The following is a 20,406-nucleotide window of genomic DNA, read 5'->3' on the forward strand; positions in this document are numbered from 1 at the left end:
AAGTTAAAGTTAATGATTGTCACACACACACACTAGGTGTGGCGAAATTTGTCCTCTCCATTTGACCCATCCCCTTGTTCACCCCCTGGGAAGTGAGGGGAGCAGTGGGCAGCAGCGGTGCCGCGCCCGGGAATCATTTATGGTGATTTAACCCCCAATTCCAACCCTTGATGCTGAGTGCCAAACAAGGAGGCAATGGGTCCCATTTTTATATTCTTTGGTATGACTCGGCCGGGATTTGAACTCACAACCTACCGATAACCACTAAGCCACTGAGTAGGTGTTAACACTGTCATTAAAAAGAATAAGAGTCTTATTATACTCTAAAAATGTTGGTTTTACTTAAAAATGCACGCATATAGTTGTGTTCAGTCTTAAAAAATATTATATGGCTCTCACGGAAATACTTTTAAAAATATTTGGCATGTACGGCTCTCTCAGCCAAAAAGGTTCCCGACCCCTGCCTTAGAGTCATACAACTTGGTATGTGACACATGCTACCTGTTAGCATGCTAACTTTTTTTGCAAATTTTTCAACCGTTTACCCCATAGTCCTATTTTTTCCTTGACAAATGCTACCTTTGTTTTAGCCATTTTCGCAAGAGTACACGTTTGACTCAATAAACTTGGTACCGACACATGCTGATGTTAGCATTTTAGTTTGACTAAGAATACATGTTGTAGTTCCTGCTTTGACTACCCAAGAAACAAACCTAAGTTTTGATTATACAGTCGACGTACGCTTGTCAGTGCTGCTCGGAGACAAAACTGATTGGCGAAAATGAAATTGTTTGCCCAAAATGTTTGCGGTAATTGGTTGAATTTACGTTAATTGGTGAGCTTGTGATAATGCTTGGGACTGCTTGAATAAATGTTCAAAAAATAATCTGTTTTCTACTTAAAGTCTTTTTTTTTTTTTTTATTAAGAAATGTTGCCGTGTGGTTGGGAAAGTGCTTTTGACGTTGTCTTTGAACGCATCGCCATGCTCTGCAGGCTCTCAAGTATGTGTGTGCTTTCTTCCCAGCGTTCTGACTCGCACTGACACATGCTGTGACCTTTACAAGCAAACACAAAGTGGCCACTTCTTCCCTCGCACACACTTATTTGCTATCGGTAAATTGCTTGTAATGTTGTTATGATTATATGCTTTTATATTATAACAGCCTCATGGACAGGTTGCTGTCCTAAAGGGTAACAATAAGAGGGTGGACAAAGGCTAAATTTGGGCCCTAAACAGAATTCAAAATTGTAAATTTTGTTTTTTCTTTTATTAACTTGAATTTAATTTGATGCATGTTTTGTACAGAGGTGAAACAGGTTTTAAAATGTTCAGCTATTTTCTATGTGTTATTTCACATATTTCTGTTTGTTGTTGTTACATTGTTGATATTACAATAACAGTTGTGGTCAAAAGTTTGGATACACTTGTAAAAAAACACAATGTCATGGCTGTCTTGAGTTTCCAATCATTTTTTTACAAATCTTAGTTTTTTGTGATAGAGAGATTGAAGCACATACTTGTTGGTCACAAAAAACATTCATGTAGTTCTGGTTCTTTTATGAATTTATTATGGGTCTACTGAAAATGGGACCAAATCTTCCGGGTCAAAAGTATACATACAGTTAATGTTAATATTTGGTTACATGTGCCTTGGCAAGTTTCACTGCAATAAGCCGCTTTTGGTAGCCATCCACAAGCTTCTGGCAAACTTCTGGTTGAGTTTTTGACCACTCCTCCTGACAAAATTGGTGCAGTTCAGTTTAATTTGTTGTTTTTTTGACATTCTGAATTTTTTCTTCAGCTTAGTCCTCACGTTTAATCCAGGACTTTGGGAAGGGCATTCCAAAACTTTAATTGATTTAGCCATTCCTTTAACACTTGTGACGTGTGTTTGGGGTCATTGTCCTGTTGGAACACCCAACTGCGCCCAAGACCCAACCTCCGGGCTGATGATTTTAGGTTGTCCTGAAGAAATTGGAGGTAATCCTCCTTTTTATTGTCCCATATAAAGCTCCAGTTCCATTGGCAGCAAAACAGGCCCAGGGCTTAGTACTACCACCACCATGCTTGACGGTGGGTATGGTGTTCTTGGGATTAAAGGCATTATCTTTTGTCCTCCAAACGTATTGCTGGGTATTGAGGTCAAATAGCTAAATTTTTGTTTGATCCGACATCAAATGGACAAATATTAGACCGTCGGTAGGAAAGTTCTGTGGTCAGTACATTTATGTGTGTGTGTGTGTGTGTGTGTGTGTGTATATATATATATATATATATATATATATATATATATATATATATATGTAATATTACATATGTATGTATGTATGTAATATACATATATATGTATATGTACATATGTGTATGTATGTATAGCTATATATGTATGTACATGTATATATGTATATACTGTATATATGTATGTATATATGTATACGTGTATATATAAGTATATATCTATATATATATGTGTATGTGTGTAAATCCATATTTGTGTATGTATGTATATCTATATATGTATGTACATGTATATACTGTATATATGTACGTATATGTGTGTGTGTGTGTGTGTGTATATATATATATATATATATATATATGGAGATATATATGTTGTAGTGTGTATATATACATATGTATTTATATATATGTATGTATATGCTGAATGTAAACAAATGGGTGGATCTACACAGATAGTGATTGTAATGATACCAAGTACAAGAGCCGTATCTAGTTGATACTACAGGGCTTATTACATTGAGATTTTTTATCATCACAAAATGCTTTTTCTTTTTTTTTTTCTTTTCTTTTCATATTATGTTTATGAACTAAGGATATACGTCCCTGGATCCATGAGGACTTTAAATATGACTGATGAATGGCCATGTAACGACTTGGTAATGTACTGATACCTACATTTGTGCTATCATCCAATACTAATGTAAAGTATCAAACAACAGAAAAATAAGTGATTATTACATTTTAACAGAAGTGTAGATAAAACATATTGAAAGAGAAAATAAGCAGATAATATCAGTAAATGAGTACATTAATAAACAAATTTCTACCGCTTGTCCTTAACAATTTTTACAAAATAATAGAATGATAAATGACACAATATGTTACTGCATATGTCAGCAGCCAAATTATGAGCCTTCGTTTGTTTACTTACTACTAAAATTGTCCAGCATGTTCAGAATTTTGTTTAAGGCCAAAGTTGTCCTGTGATTGCAATAAGGAAAATATGTTTAATGCACCGTAAGATTTGACGTTAAAATAACACAGATAATGGCATTTTTTGTAGTTCCCTTTTTTTAGAAAATTTTCGAAAAGTATCGCAATGCATTTTGGTATCGGGACAACCATGTTAAATAAATAAATACATATATATGTATATATATATATATATATATATATATATATATATATATATATATATATGTATATATATTTATATATCCGCCCGAATGCAGCTCAAATAGGCGCCACAGCATCCCCCTGCGACCCCAAAAGGGACAAGCGGTAGAAAATGTGTGTGTGTGTGTGTGTGTGTGTGTATGTATATAAATATATATATATATATCCATCCATCCATCCATTTACTACCGCTTGTCCCTTTTGGGGTCGCTGGGGGCGCTGGTGCCTAACTCAGCCACAATCAGGCAGAAGGCGCCGTACACCCTGGACAAGTCGCCACCTCATCGCAGGGCCAACACAGATAGACAGACAACATTCACACTCACATTCACACACTAGGGCCAATTTAGTGTTGCCGATCAACCTATCCCTTGTGCATGATTTTTAAGGTGCGAGGAAGCCGGAGTACCCGGAGGGAACCCACGCAGTCACGGGAAGAACTTGCAAACTCCACTCAGAAAGATCCCGAGCCCGGGATTGAACCCAGTACTACTCAGGACCTTCTTATTGTGAGGTAGATGCACTAACCCCTTTTCCACCATGCTGCATATATTTATATATATATATATATATATATATATATTTATATTTATATATATATATACACACACATACCCTGTTTCCATATGATTTGGGAAATTGTGGTAGATATATAAACAGAATATAAACAGAATACAATGATTTGCAAATCATTTTCAACCCATATTCAGTTGAATATGTTACAAAGACAATGTATTTGATGTTCAAACTGATAAACATTTTTTTTTGTTGCAAATAATCATTAACTTTAGAATTTGACGCCAGCAACACGTGACAAAAAAGTTGGGAACGGTGGCAATAAATACTGATAAAGTTGAGGAATGCTCATCAAACACTTATATGGAACATCCCACAGATGTGCAGGCTAATTGGGAACAGTTGGGTGCCATGATTGGGTACAAAAGCAGCTTCCATGAAATGCTAAGTAATTCACAAACAAGGATGGGGCGAGGGTCACCACTTTGTAAGCAAATTGTCGAACAGTTTTAGAACAACATTTCTCAACGAGCTATTGCAAAGAATTTAGGGATTTTACCATCTACAGTTCGTAAAATCATCAAAAAGTTCAGAGAATCTGGAGAAATCACTGCATGTAAGCGATGATATTTTGGACTTTTGATCCCTCAGGTGGTACTGCATCAAAAACCGACATCAGTGTGTTAAGGATATCACCACATGGGCTCAGGAACACTTCATAAAACCACTGTCATTAACTACAGTTGGTCGCTACATCTGTAAATGCAAGTTAAAACTCTACTATGCAAAGCCAAACCCATTTTTCAACAATATTCTGAAACGCCGCCGGCTTGGCTGGGCCCGAGCTCACCTAAGATGGACTTATGCAAAGTGGAAAGGTGTTCTATGGTCTGACGAGTCCACATTTCAAATTATATTTGGAAACAGAGGACGTGGTGTCCTCCAGAACAAAGAGGAAAATAACCATTTGGATTGTTATAGGCGCAAAGTTCAAAAGCCAGCATCTGTGATGGTATGGGGGTGTATTAGTGCCCAAGGCATGGGTAACTTACACATCTGTGAAGGCACCATTAATGCTGAATGGTCCATACAGGTTTTGGAGCAACATATGTTGTCCTCCAAGCAACGTTATCATGGACGCCCCTGCTTATTTCAGCAAGACAAGTGTTACAACAGCGTGGCTTCGTAAGAAAAAAGTGCCGGTACTTTCTTTGCCCGCCTGCAGTCCAGACCTGTCTCCCATCGGAAATGTGTGGCGCATTATGAAGCGTAAAATACGACAACGTGGACCCCGGACTGTTTAACGACTGAAGCTTTACATAAAACAAGAATGGGAGAGAATTCCACTTTCAAAGCTTCAACAATTAGTGTCCTCAGTTCCCAAACGTTTATTGAGTGTTGTTAAAAGAAAAGGTGATGTAACACAGTGGTGAACATGCCCTTTCCCAACTACCTTGGCACGTGTTGCAGCCATGAAATTCTAAGTTAATTCTTATTTGCAAAAAAAAAAATAAAGTTTATGAGTTTGAACATCAAATATCTTGTCTTTGTAGTGCATTCAACTGAATATGGGTTGAAAAGGATTTGCAAATCATTGTATTCTGTTTATATTTACATCTAACACAATTTCCCAACTCATATGGAAACGGGGTTTGTAATATTGTATATATACATGCATAATTTCAAGAAATGATTTATATTTGTTATATATAAAAACAAATATATATATATATATATATATATATATATATATATATATATATATATATATGTATGTATATATATATATATATATATATATATATATATATATATATATAATTATTTATTATATGTCTAATTATTTATTATATGTTTAATATATCCCCAATATGGTTATATATAATCATATTGGGGATATAAATCCAGAATCAAATGTCATCCCCGGCAAATAGAAAGTCATATTACTAACTTTGTGGGATTTATGCCATTATTATGACGATTTGACAGATTGTTAAAGTGTCATGTGGGAGCACTTTAAAAACCATTGCAATATAATCATTATTCCAGCAAAGCGTCGGCGTCCACTGGCTAAAGGACATCCGTGGAACATGTACTTACAGTGTCTCTGTGCCTGCAGGGAAATCGGGGAGCCTCTCTATGTCAACACAGGAGATGGTGTGGCTCTTCCACTCTGAGCACTCACATGCATCAGGACAGGACTCAGCCTGGGACCAAGTGTTCATGTGGAGGACAAACAAAGCGCATGCTATCACGTGCATGTTGGAGTGTCTCGCTTTCGCTCGTCTCTTGTGGTCTTCTTGGTGACCCTCAGGTAAATACGTGCAGGGTAGAGCATCCAGATTGTTCTCCCGAAGCTCTGCAAAGAGTTGTCTTCCCTGGTTCCCAAGAGATTGTGTCTGTGAGACTGGAAAGGATGCCGGAGGCAGGGCAGCTGGAGCTCTTTAGTGGAGTCTTTTTGGAGGTGGTCTTCAACTTGAGGGTGGACTTATGAGGCGCTCTGGTGTTAAATTGGAGAACAACTCCCTCTCTCACCTCTTTTGGGTATTGTGAAGGTCTTGTGTAAAGCAACATGCTTGAAAAGGGGGAAAGAGATGATTTATTCTTATTCCATATATACAGTTTTAGTGGAAATATCAACCACAATGGTATTTGCTCCTATGGGGCGCCAACAAGTATGAGGAGGAAAAGTATTCGTTTTTGTGCTCAATTGAAGCTAGAACCCCCACTGATTACTGATAATTCACCCTATATCATATTTTATGAACTATATTTCCTTGGCTTACATTTTGTGATTCAAAGTGTGTTCACTTCCTGTTTGCGTTTGGGTCATCATTTTGTAAATTATAAGAAAAGAGAAAAGTGATTGTGTAGCAAAGGATAGATAGCCCAGCGATGAGGGAAAGATGGAAAGGAAAATGTATGTTGAAAAAAAACAAAACATACTAATTAGAAAATATTCTCAAAACAATAAAATAGCGTATATTTCTTTCTTTTCTCTTTTTTTTCTTAGTTTATTTGGAAAATGACATACCTACATTATACATCAGGCAATTTCATATCATTTCACAATACATCATGTCCGAAAAGGAGTAGGAAGAAGCAAAGCTTATTTAATCCTCCCCCTTTCCCACAAATATATACATTCATTCACTGACCTTCTTTACAGCAAAATGACATCCATGAATGAGTAACACAACAGTTTTGTAATATGTACTTAATTAATTCAGTCATTATTAACATACTGAGATTGAGAATATCTTATTTTCAATATGGTTGAAAGTGTTTCTCATAATTCTTCTTCTTTGTACTTTGTATAGCTCGGTTGGTAGAGCGGCCGTGCCAGCAACTTGAGGGTTGCAGGTTCGATTCCCGCTTCTGCCATCCTAGTCACTGCTGTTGTGTCCTTGGGCAAGACACTTTACCCGCGTGCTCCCAGTGCCACCCACACTGGTTTAAATGTAACTTAGATATTGGGTTTCACTATGTAAAGCGCTTTGAGTCACTAGAGAAAAGCGCTATATAAACATAATTCACTTCACTTTTAATTTGAACAACCTCTTAAAGGCCTACTAAAATCCACTACTACCCACCACGCAGTCTGATAGTTTATATATCGATGATGAAATATTAACATTGCAACACATGCCAATACGGCTTTTTTAGTTTTCTAAATTACAATTTAGTTTTGTCTTGAAAACGTCTCGTAATGATGACGTGTACGCAATACGTCACGCGTTTTTAGGAAGTATGAGCACTGCACACACACACAGCTAAAAGTCGTCTGCTTTAACGGCATAATTACACAGTATTTTGGAGATATGTGTTGCTGAATCTTTTGCAATTTGTTCAATTAATATTGGAGAAGTCACAGTAGAAAGATGGAGGTGGGAAGCTTTAGCCTTTAGCCACACAAACACACAATGATTCCTTGTTTAAAATTCCCGGAGCTGAAACTTTCCCATGAATCAGAGCGCGGTCAAGCAGACATGGATCCCAACCGAATGTCAATCAGCAGATTTCGGTGAGAAAATTGTGGTTAAAAAGTCGGTTCTTACCGGAGAAAAGCTGAGCTTGTGCCGTCCATAGCTGCCGTCGACTCCCCTGAGACACTGCGCCTCAAGACACCCGTGGAGACACCCTTCCGACTATCAGGTACTATTTAACTCACTAAAACACTAGCAACACAATAGAAAGATAAGGGATTTCCCAGAACTATCCTAGTAAATGTGTTTAAAAACATCGTAATCCGTCCCAATGCAATCGCGTTTTTGTTTTTTTTAACTCATTTTTTATTTTTATTTATTTTTTTTTCAAGTCCGTCGCTATCAATATCCTCAAACACGAATCTTTCATCCTCGCTCAAATTAATGGGGAAATTGTCGTTTTCTTGGTCCGACTAGCACTTTTTGTTGGAGGCTCCCATTAAAAACAATGTGAATATGTGAGGAGCCCCCACACGTGCGACGTCATCGTCTGCGACTTCCGGTACAGGCAGGGCTTTTCTCTTAACACCGACAGCTGCGAACTTTACCGTGGATGTTCTCAACTAAATCCTTTCAGCAAAAATATGGCAATATCGCGAAATGATCAAGTATGACACACAGAATGGACCTGCTATCCCCGTTTAAATAGGAAAATCTCATTTCAGTAGGCCTTTAAAGTGGATCATATCAGTACAATGTTTAACTTCTTTACTTAATCCATTCCATAGTTTAATTCCACATACTGATATGCTCAAGGTTTTAACTGTTGTACGTGCATTGAAGATGCGTGGTTTGCGGTCTCATCCACGGAGTCCGCGGATAAACCGCGGGTCGGGCGGGTGACATGACGAAAAAATAGACTTTAATTAGATTCGGGCGGATGGTGGTTGAATCGTCCGGAAATATTTGATATACATGGTTCTGGGATCGGTATCCTTTGCCATTCAAAGAGCCATTTAAGACCCGTGTCATAAAGCGAAGAAGACGATAGGAGACGCTAATATTCTCTAGAATGACTGCCGGCAGTCACCCAGTTAATAAGTATTAGGGCGTGCTATGAAGTCATTGACTTTGTCGCCTTGTACAGCATGTACGATCTGCTTGTCAGTCCTTCATCATGTTGTGTGTGGCTTCCGCAGCAACACGCACACGACTGCAAGGCATACTGGGTGACACAGAGTACACTAATGGTTGTGATATAAACAATTTTAACACTCTTAGTAATATGCACCACGCTGTGAAGCCACACCAAACAAGATTGACAAACAGATTTCGGGAGGACATCCTCCCAGTAGCACAACATAAACGCAACACAATAAATACCCAGAATCCTTTGTACCCATGACACTTCCTGACTATTTTATACACCCCGCTAGCAGCAAACCCCCACCCCTCACCCCATGCGTTGGTAAGGTGCGCGAGGTTGGGGGCGCGGGGTTGTAAAATATATTCAGGATGTGTCACAGATACAAAAGATTCTGGGTATTTGTTGTGTTGCGTTTATGTTGTGTTACTGGGAGGATGTTCTCCCAAAATGTGTTTGTCAATCTTGTTTGGTGTGGCTTCACAGCGTGGCGCATATTAGTAAGTTTTAAAGTTGTTTATATCACAACCATCAGTGTACTCTGTATCACCCAGTATGCCTTTCAATCTTGTACGTGTGAATGCGGAAGCTGCACACAACATGTTGCCAGACTAACAATTGGTGTGTACATGTTGTTTAAGGTGTCAAAGGCAATGGCTTCACAGCACGCCCATATCCTTGTCATCAGGATGAACGCCAATTGGATAATCGCGAGAACTTTAGCGGCTCCAATTGTCTTCGTTCCTCTGTGAAATGGATTTAGACAGCTCTGTTAGTGGTAAAGGTGGCCAACCTCTGATGTATTTCTGCGGGCGGGTGGCGGGCGGATGCGTTTCTGATAAAAGGTTAGTTCGGCCGGTGGATGACGACTTTGGTGACACGGTTGCGGATGATATAATTGCCTATCCGCGCATCTTTAACGTACATACAAATGTTTTAAATTATATTTTCCTGTATGATTACATTTCTCCTCTTTAGTTAAGAACAGTTGTACATTCTTTGGTAGAAAGTTATAATTTGCTTTTTACATCATTTTAGCTATTTGCAATTTTACCAAATCACAGAACTTTAAAGGCTTACTGAAATGAGATTTTCCTATTTAAACGGGGATAGCAGGTCCATTCTATGTGTCATACTTGATCATTTCGCGATATTGCCATATTTTTGCTGAAAGGATTTAGTAGAGAACATCCACGATAAAGTTCGCAACTTTCGGTGCTAAGAGAAAAGCCCTGCCTCTACCGGAAGTCGCAGACGATGATGTCATAAGTGCGGGGGCTCCTCACATATTCACATTGTTTTTAATGGGAGCCTCCAACAAAAAGTGCTATTTGGACCGAGAAAACGACAATTTCCCCATTAATTTGAGCGAGGATGAAAGATTCGTGTTTGAGGATATTGATAGCGACGGACTAGAAAAAAAAAAAAACTTAAAAAAAAAAATCCAATTGCATTGGGAGGGATTCCGATGTTTTTAGACACATTTACTAGGATAATTCTGGAAAATCACTTATCTTTCTATTGTGTTGCTAGTGTTTTAGTGAGTTAAATAGTACCTGATATTCGGAAGGGTGTCTCCACGGGTGTTTTGACGCGCAGTGTCTCAGGGGAGTCGACGGAAGCTTTATGGACGGCACAAGCTCAGCTGATATCCGGTAAGAGGCGACTTTTTAACCACAATTTTCTCACCAAAACCTGCTGGTTGACATTCGGTCGGATCCATGTTCGCTTGACCGCGCTCTGATCCATAGAGAAGTTTCACCTCCAGGAATTTTAAACAATGAATCACCATGTGTTTGTGTGGCTAAAGGCTAAAACTTCCCAACTCCATCTTTTTACTTTGACTTCTCCAATATTAATTGAACAAATTGCAAAAGATTCAGCAACACAGTTCTCCAAAATACTGTATAATTTTGCCGTTAAAGTAGACGACTTTTAGCTGTGTGTGTGTGCAGCGCTCATACTTCCTAAAAACCCGTGACGTCTTGCGTACGCGTCATCATTACACAATGTTTCCAAGACGAAACTCTCGGATTTTAAAATTTTAAAATTGTAATTTCGTAAACTTAAAAGGCCGTATTGGCATGTGTTGCAATGTTAATATTTCATCATTGATATAAAAATTGTCAGACTGCGTGGTGGGTAGTAGTGGGTTTCAGTAGGCCTTTAATATTTTTGACTCAATAAATAAAGGGTTTGTATGTTGTCTATATCCAACATTATGTGTTATTCTAATTGATCTTTTTTGTAATTCAGTTAACGAATGTAGTGCACATTTGTAGTTGTTTCCCCATATTTCTGCAGAATAACTCAGATATGGTAACACTAGTGAGCAGTAGAGAATATAAAGTGATTTTTGACCCACGACGTATTTTGCTTTATTCATTATTGAAATGTTTTTTGCCACCTTATGTTGTATGTTTTGTATATGAGATTTCCAGTTCATTTTATCATCTATTAATACTCCCGAAAATCTGGTTTCTTTTACCCTTTCAATATCTACTTTGTCTATTTGTATTCGTGTCTGATGCTCTTTTCTACTGTTACCAAATAGCATTATTTTAGTTTTACTGAGATTCAAAGATAGTCTGTTTTTATCAAACCATTTTTTTAATTTGTTCATTTCTTCCGTTATTATTTGTATTATCGTCTGTGTGTTCTCTCCTGAACAGAAAGCAGTTGTGTCGTCTGCAAATGAAACTAACTTCAAGTCCTTTGTAACTTTACAAATAGATAGATAGTACTTTATGTTGTTGATATAAAGATTAAACAATCTTGGTCCCAGTATTGATCCCTGGGGTACACCACAAGATATATTCAACTTGGTTGACATATTTTCACCCATCTTCACATATTCCTGTTGGTTAAATAGCTTCTTACCCAGTTCAATACCAAACCTCTGATGCCATATCATTCTAGTTTTTGTATTAAAATATCATGATTAATTGTGTCAAACGCTTTTGTTAAATCCATGAATACTGCGGCTGCACATTCTTTATTGCATTGGTAATTTCCTCTGTTATTTTGATTAAGGCTATTGATGTTGCTCTAAATCCAAATTGATTCTCCACGAGCGTCCCACTTTTATTGATAAATTTATCTAATTGGCTATTAAATAGTTTTTCCATGATTTTGGAGAATTGTGGAAGTAATGAAACTGGTCTGTAGTTAGTGAAATGGTGTATGTTTCCATTCTCATGAATTGGTACGACTTTTGCAATTTTCATTTTGTCAGGGAATTTGCCGGTTAGAAATTATACTGATATATGTATGAGGTTCTGAAATGTCTTCTATAACCTTTTTTATCGTTACCATATCTATTCCATGGCAGTCAGTTGAGGTCTTAGATTTACAATTTTGATTACTTCTTCTTTTTTCACCTTCTTAAGAAACATGGAATTGGGATTTCTGTCTATGAGCTCACTCAAGTTCTCAACTGACCCGTCATCTGCATTTGGAATTCTTTGTTCCAGATTTTTTCCGATATTACAAAGTAATCATTAAAATGTTGAACTATTTGGTTCATATTGTCATTTTTTGTATTTCCATCTAGAACGTACTGGGGGGTAATCTTTCTTAGCACCATTTTTGATGATGCTGTTTAGGATGCCATGTTGCTCTCATGTTGTTTGTGTTCTTGTTTAATAATTGACTGTAGTAGTCCCTCTTAGATGTCCGTAGTATACCAGTTAGCTTGTTTTTATATTTCTTATACTTATTTTCTGCCTCTATAGATCTCTGTGTTATAAATATTCAATATAATGTTTTTTTTTTTGTGACATGCATTTCTCAGTCCTTTTGTCATCCATGGTTGGTTGTTTTTCTTTTGCTTCTTACTGAGTTCTTTCTCAGGACAATGTTTATCATAAAGTGTTAGAAAGGTGTTGAAAAAATTCCCATATGCATCATCCATATCATCTTCATTGTATACATTGTCCCAAGTTAGTTTCCTCAAATCCTCCTTGAAGGAAATTATTCTTTCCTCTGTGCATTGTCTTTCAATCAATCAATCAATGTTTACTTATATAGCCCTAAATCACTAGTGTCTCAAAGGGCTGCACAAACCACCACGACATCCTCGGTAGGCCCACATAAGGGCAAGGAAAACTCACACCCAGTGGGACGTCGGTGACAATAATGACCCAGTGGGACGTTGGTGACAATAATGACTATGAGAACCTTAGAGAGGAGGAAAGCAATGGATGTGGAGCGGGTCTAACATGATACTGTGAAAGTTCAATCCACAATGGATCCAACACAGTCGCGAGAGTCCAGTCCAAAGCGGATCCAACACAGCAGCGAGAGTCCCGTTCACAGCGGAGCCAGCAGGAAACCATCCCAAGCGGAGGCGGATCAGCAGCGCAGAGATGTCCCCAGCCGATACACAGGCAAGCAGTACATGGCCACCGGATCGGACCGGACCCCCTCCACAGGGGAGAGTGGGACATAGAAGAAAAAGAAAAGAAACAGCAGATCAACTGGTCTAAAAAGGGAGTCTATTTAAAGGCTAGAGTATACAAATGAGTTTTAAGGTGAGACTTAAATGCTTCTACTGAGGTAGCATCTCGAACTGTTACCGGGAGGGCATTCCAGAGTACTGGAGCCCGAACGGAAAAAGCTCTATAGCCCGCAGACTTTTTTTGGGCTTTGGGAATCACTAACAAGCCGGAGTCCTTTGAACGCAGATTTCTTGCCGGGACATATGGTACAATACAATCGGCAAGATAGGATGGAGCTAGACCGTGTAGTATTTTATACGTAAGTAGTAAAACCTTAAAGTCACATCTTAAGTGCACAGGAAGCCAGTGCAGGTGAGCCAGTATAGGTATATATGTATGTATATATGTATATAAAGGTATATACAGTATAGGTATATATGTATGTATATATGTATATAAAGGTATATACAGTATAGGTATATATGTATGTATATATGTATATAAAGGTATATACAGTATAGGTATATATGTATGTATATATGTATTTAAAGGTATATACAGTACAGGCGTAATGTGATCAAACTTTCTTGTTCTTGTCAAAAGTCTAGCAGCCGCATTTTGTACCAACTGTAATCTTTTAATGCTAGACATGGGGAGACCCCAAAATAATACGTTACAGTAGTCGAGGCGAGACGTAACAAACGCATGGATAATGATCTCAGCGTCTTTAGTGGACAGAATGGAGCGAATTTTAGCGATATTACGGAGATGAAAGAAGGCCGTTTTAGTAACGCTTTTAATGTGTGCCTCAAAGGAGAGAGTTGGGTCTTTGAAATGTCTTTTTGTCGATTGTTGTTCTTCTTCTTGTAATTCTCATCATAAATAGTAAAAACTGGCAGATGGTCGCTGATGTCGGTTGTTAACAGTCCACTTGTTGTTTTATTATCAAAGACATTAGTGAAAATGTTAACAATAAGTATAGCACTGTGACTTGCAATTCTGGTTGGCCTTGTGATTTGAGGATACAAACTCATACTATACATTGTATCTATGAAATCATTAATGGACTTTTGCTTATTGGGGTTCAAGAGATCTATATTATAGTCTCCACATGAAAAAAATTATTCCACTGAAAGTTCCCTTAATCCAGTCTTCAAATCCTTCAATACCTGAGTTGGGTGTTCTATATATACAACTGATCAATACATTTCTACTTCTTTCATGACATATCTCAATGGTTATATACTGTAAAACAGGGGTCGGGAACCTTTTTGGCAGAGAGAGCCATGAAAGCAAAATATTATAAAATGTATTTTCGAGAGAGCCATATAATAATTTTTAACACTGAATACAAATAAATGTGTGCATTTTTAAGTAAAACCCTCATTTTAAGAATATAATAAGTATCTTTTTCTTTTTAATAACATTGCTATTCTGAAGCCGATGAATAAAATAGTTCTTACCATTAATGCGACTTCTTGAACAGGAACGGTAGAAAACGGATTGATGGATTAAAATGCATGAGAAGGTTTTATATTTTGAACGTTATTTTTAACACTGTGATTACCAGCGGAATTATCCATTACCTATCGCTGTGTTTTTCAACCACTGTGCCGCGTGAGATACAGTCTGGCGTGTCGTGGGAGACATTATGTAATTTCACCTAATTGGGTTGATAATATGTTTTGCAAACCTGTAAATGTAATTCAAAAATGTGCTGTTATTAAGTGTCTGTGCTGTCTAGAGCTCGGCAGAGTAAGTGTGTAATACTCTTCCATATCAGTAGGTGGCAGCAGGTAGCTAATTGCTTTTGTAGATGTCGGGAACATGGTATGTCGTGATCACAATATGCGGGAGGCAGCATGTAGGTAAAAAGGTATCCAATCCAATCCAATCCACTTTATTTATATAGCACATTTAAACAATAAAGTTTCCAAAGTGCTGCACAGCCATGTTAAAACAATTGTAAAAAATAATAATAATAATAAATAAATAAAATAAAATAAAAACTATATATAAATATATTATGCTCCACCAATGACTGAATAAAAACAAAAAAAAATATATATATAAAACCAATAAAAACAATATAAAAAAACAAATATGATTAAAAACTATTTTAAAGGGTAAAATCAATTAAAACAGTGAAATAGAAATCAAAGTGTATAAAAAACACAGAGGACAACAGAGAACAGAGGACCACACAACTCACGTAGTGTTAAAAGCCAAAAAATAAAAGTGGGTCTTAAGACGAGACTTCCAACACTTAAACTAAAAATAAACAAAAGGCGAGTGCCGCTAAGAAAAGGCATTGAAGCAAAACAAAACTAAAACTGAACTGGCTGCAAAGCAAACAAAAACAGAATGCTGGACGACAGCAAAGACTTACAGTGTGCGGAGCAGACGGCGTCCACAAAGTACATCCGTACATGACATGACAATCAACAATGTCCACATAAAGAAGGAGTGCGTCCGCACAACTTAAATAGTCTTGATTGTAAAAACAAAGCAGGTGCGATGAATAGCATTCAAAGAGGACATGAAACTGCTACAGGAAAATACCAACAAAAGAAGAAAAGCCACCAAAATAGGAGCGCAAGTCACAGAGGAAAACACCGAAAAAACTCAAAATAAGTTACGGCTTGACAGTACACCTACTTAGAGACAAGAGCTATTGCGAGAACATTTTTTTTTGTCAACATCAGCTACTGAGTTAAACATTTTTTATGTTTTCAGCTGGTGGTGCGCCTCAGAATTTTTTCAATGAAAAAACTGTGTTTTGGCTCAAAAAAGGTTGAAAAACACTGACTTATCGTGTTAAGCAATGCCAGCTAAGATTTATCTGAGAGCACAAAAGAGCCACATCTGGCTCTAGAGCCATAGGTTCCCTACCCCTGCTCTAAAACATTGTCAATAGCTAGTGACATGTTTTTTACCACCCTGTAATGGAAGTCCTTCGTCACATACAAAGCAACTCCACCTCCATTCTTATTTGATCTATTAATATAATTGAGTTCATATCCTTCTAGTTCAAAGTCCATTCCTTTTTTTGTATCCATTCGTGTCTCTGATACAGCAATAATTTTGAAAGGTTCTGTAAATTGTTCCAAAAATGATTTCATATTGTTAAAATGTGCCTACAAGCTTCTGCAGTTAATATGAATAATTGACAGTTTGTTTCTGGAATTAATGTTGGTGTTGAATTGTGCTTCTGTATAATATAAACAATTATTGTCCATGTAAGAAAAAAAACGTGTCTCTGGATCTATAGCACTGTCCAATTCTGTCCCGTTATGATCGATGCTGGAAAAGGTTATACATTCTCTTTCTGATTGATTATTGCTTGTTTGTGTCATGGTTGTGTTTAATTTATTTATTGTTATTGATATTTATCCAGCTCTGCTATTTTCCTTATGACTATTACTCTTGCTTCCTCTTGTGTTCCATTTAATTTAATAAATATCTTACAGTTTGCTGTCCATGTTTGTTGTATTTTGCCTTGTCTCCTCAGACTACGTGCGTTTCTGACTATGTCTGCGTTCTTCTTCGTTAAATGTTCATTTATGTACACATCTGTTCCTCTTAACTTCTTCCCTTGTTTTAATAATGCAGTTTTATGTTTCCTATTGGCGAACCTCATTACTATTGCTGGTGCTGTTCCATCCTTCCTCCTATGGAGTGGGTGGCAAGCTTCCACATTTGCAATGTCCATTATAATACCCTTGGATTCCAAGAAGGTTGCTACCTGACTCTCTGTAGATGTGTCCAAGTTCCCGGGCTCCTCTCCACCCATTGGCGGTCACCGCCCGTGCATATAAACGGGGCTTCCGTCAGAATTACATCGTTCATTCTCGTGTACTGTTCTAGCTCGTCCACTCGGTCCGTTAATTGTTCTATTTTTAAAGGGGAACATTATCACAATTTCAAAAGGGTTAAAAACAATAAAAATTTGTTCCCAGTGGCTTGTTGTATTTTTTGAAATTTTTTTCAAAATTTTACCGGTCTCGGAATATCCCTAAAAACAGCTTTAAAGTGCTTGATTTTTGCTATTTGCGATACGACTGTCCATTTTCCTGTGACGTCACACAGTGCAGCCAATGTAAACAAACAATGGCGAATACCACAGCAAGATATAGTGACATTAGCTCGGATTCAGATTCGGATTTCAGCGGTTTAAGCGATTCAACAGATTACGCATGTATTGAAACGGATGGTTGGAGTTTTGATTGATTGATTGATTGATACTTTTATTAGTAGATTGCACAGTACAGTACATATTCCGTACAATTGACCACTAAATGGTAACACCCGAATAAGTTTTTCAACTTGTTTAAGTCGGGGTCCACGTTAATCAATTCATGGTATGAAAGTATTGAAGAAGAAACTGAAGCTATTGAGCGAATAGCTATAGAAGCTATTCATAGCCATAGCATGGCCGAATAGCTGCGTTAGCATCGCCGGTAAAATGTGCGGACCAAACGATCAGGACTTTCGCATCTTGTGACACTGGAGCAACTTAAATCCGTCGATTGGTAAGTGTTTTTTAGCATTAAATGTGGGTGGAAGGAAACGTAATATAGTTGCAAATGCATCTGCAGGTTATCCATACATCTCTGTGCCATGTCTGCCTTAGCACCGCCGGTAAATAGCATGTTAGCATCGATTAGCTGGCAGTCAACATCAACAAAACTCACATTTGTGATTTAGTTGACTTTATCGTTGCAAATGCATCTGCAGGTTATCCATACATCTCTGTGCCATGTCTGCTTTAGCACCGCCGGTAAATAGCATGTTAGCATCGATTAGCGTAGCATGTTAGCATCGATTAGCTGGCAGTCACGCCGCGACCAAATATGTCTGATTAGCACATAAGTCAACAAACAAACAAAACTCACCTTTGTGATTTAGTTGACTTTATCGTTGCAAATGCATCTGCAGGTTATCCATACATCTCTGTGCCATGTCTGTCATCGCCGGTAAAATGTGGAGACACTCTGGCACATTCAATGGGGGTCTGGCGGCAGACACTTTCGCATCTTCGGGCCAGTGGTGCAACTGGAATCCCTCCCTGTTAGTGTTGTTACACCCTCCGACAACACACCGACGAGGCATGATGTCTCCAAGGTTCCAAAAAATAGTCAAAAAAACGGAAAATAACAGAGCTGAGACCCAATGTTTACAATGTGTTGAAAATGAAAATGGCAGCTGTATTACCTCGGCGACGTCACATTCTGACGTCATCGCCTCCAGAGCGATAAACAGAAAGGCGTTAAATTCGCCAAAATTCACCCATTTAGAGTTCGGAAATCGGTTAAAAAAATATATGGTTTTTTTTCTGCACCATCAAGGTATATATTGACGCTTACATAGGTCTGGTGATAATGTTCCCCTTTAAGTCTTTAGCGTCATTCTCGACGCGTAGAGTTTTTACCTCCTCTACCAGCTGCATTATTGTTTGTCGGTATTGCTTGATAGCTGATACCTCTGCTGTCAAAAATTTGAGGGATCTCCTTATCTCCTCACCTTCATCAGGAGAAAGTACCTTCTTTGACCCCATGTTGATCGTGGCTGCTGCCCGGTCCGGATGGATGTCGTCTGGCGCCCAATACAGCGATCCCTCGATGGGGTCCCGTCCTGCCTGGCAAGCCTCGTGCTAGCCTCTCTCCTCTCCCGGGCTTCGCCTCCGTCTTGTTGCCGCTAGTTGGTCCTACTGCTCCCAGCCGTTAGTCGGGCCTCTCCCTCGCCGCTATGAGGTGGCCGCTAGCTGGGCTTCGTCGCCCCGTTTCCGCCGCGAAAAAGCCGTCGGTTTCACCGCCGTGAGGTGTTGAAATGGTGGTGTCGCAGCTGCTGGCTGCTAGTCGGGCGTTTTCCCTGCCGGATGCACGGGAACAGCGGGCCCCCCCGGTAGCTCCTGTCTCCGACGTTAGCAGCTAGCAGGCTAACTAGCTGTCAGCATCTAGCAAGCTATGGTGGATATGAACGTCGAGTTGAAGGCGGCCTACCACGTCACAGGAGCCAGGCGTGCCGTTTTAACAGAGTTTTAATGAACATGTAATTCCAAGAACAATGTATTTTCTCTCCAGTCTCTCTCCTCCCTTTAATGTCACTTTTCGTGGCGTAAAATGGGGAACGAAGGGCAGGAATGAAGTCAGGTGGCATTGACGCGGCTGCCTCAAACATCCGGGATGTGCTGACGTCATGTCACGTCATTAAAGTTTCTTCTTTTGGGAACAAAAAACGTTCAATCATTTTATTTAATATCAGTGGAAACGTTCCACAGGCGCTACAGTAAAAACAATCTCCTTCAAGTCCGCAGACGCTAAGCTAAAACAACTGACGTCACGCGTCACTTGGCGACAGACTGCACCTTTCTAAAAGCACACACTCACGCACTCTTTTCTCATGAAACATCTCTCAACGACATACACCAGATACAGATGAAAATGTAAAAAAAACCCAGATTAATTTATTTCCCTAGTAATTTATTTAATCTGTTAAAGAATAATTCCGTTAATAAATGAATACATTTTTCGGGAAGATAAGGAGTAATTGTAATCAATTTCTTTTTTAAAGTAATATTCCCTACACTGGTCACAACTCTGTCAATAAATCTATTTGTTCTCAACTTCTGCTTTCATCAAAAATGCCAAAGATTATAAACCTGCACAAGACTGGAATGGACTCCCAAGGCCATCATTTTGGCGAATGTAACGTCAAATTTATTTTGTAATATGTGCTTTTATTTTGACGCAGATCAAACCGGAAGTTGTGCTGTTAACTCCGTAAGCTTGAAAGATAAGGCCAGTGTATGTTGCCAAGTTGCACTCGTGCACACATACGTTAAGAAGAGAAAATTACGTAAAGAAGACATGACAAGAAAGTTGTAATGACCTTTTTCTGTCATGTCGCCTTGCTCGTTCTCTCCTGGCAGAAAATCTGGGGACACCAGGCACAAGTTAGTG

At 38.4% G+C, this 20,406-nt stretch overlaps 1 protein-coding gene across 1 annotated transcript in view; it reads right to left on the reverse strand.

Moving 5' to 3' along the window:
- tshr (thyroid stimulating hormone receptor) overlaps positions 1-6,525 on the reverse strand; it is a 76,491-nt gene extending 69,966 nt beyond the window's left edge. The window contains exon 1 of the mRNA XM_061886876.1: positions 6,036-6,525. Coding sequence (XP_061742860.1) covers positions 6,036-6,196 — 161 coding nt within the window. The 5' untranslated portion in view covers positions 6,197-6,525. The remainder of the gene's footprint in view (positions 1-6,035) is intronic.
- Positions 6,526-20,406: the final 13,881 nt, after the last annotated feature.

This window comes from Nerophis ophidion, linkage group LG24 (genome assembly GCF_033978795.1).
Source record: "Nerophis ophidion isolate RoL-2023_Sa linkage group LG24, RoL_Noph_v1.0, whole genome shotgun sequence".
NCBI lineage: Eukaryota > Metazoa > Chordata > Actinopteri > Syngnathiformes > Syngnathidae > Nerophis > Nerophis ophidion.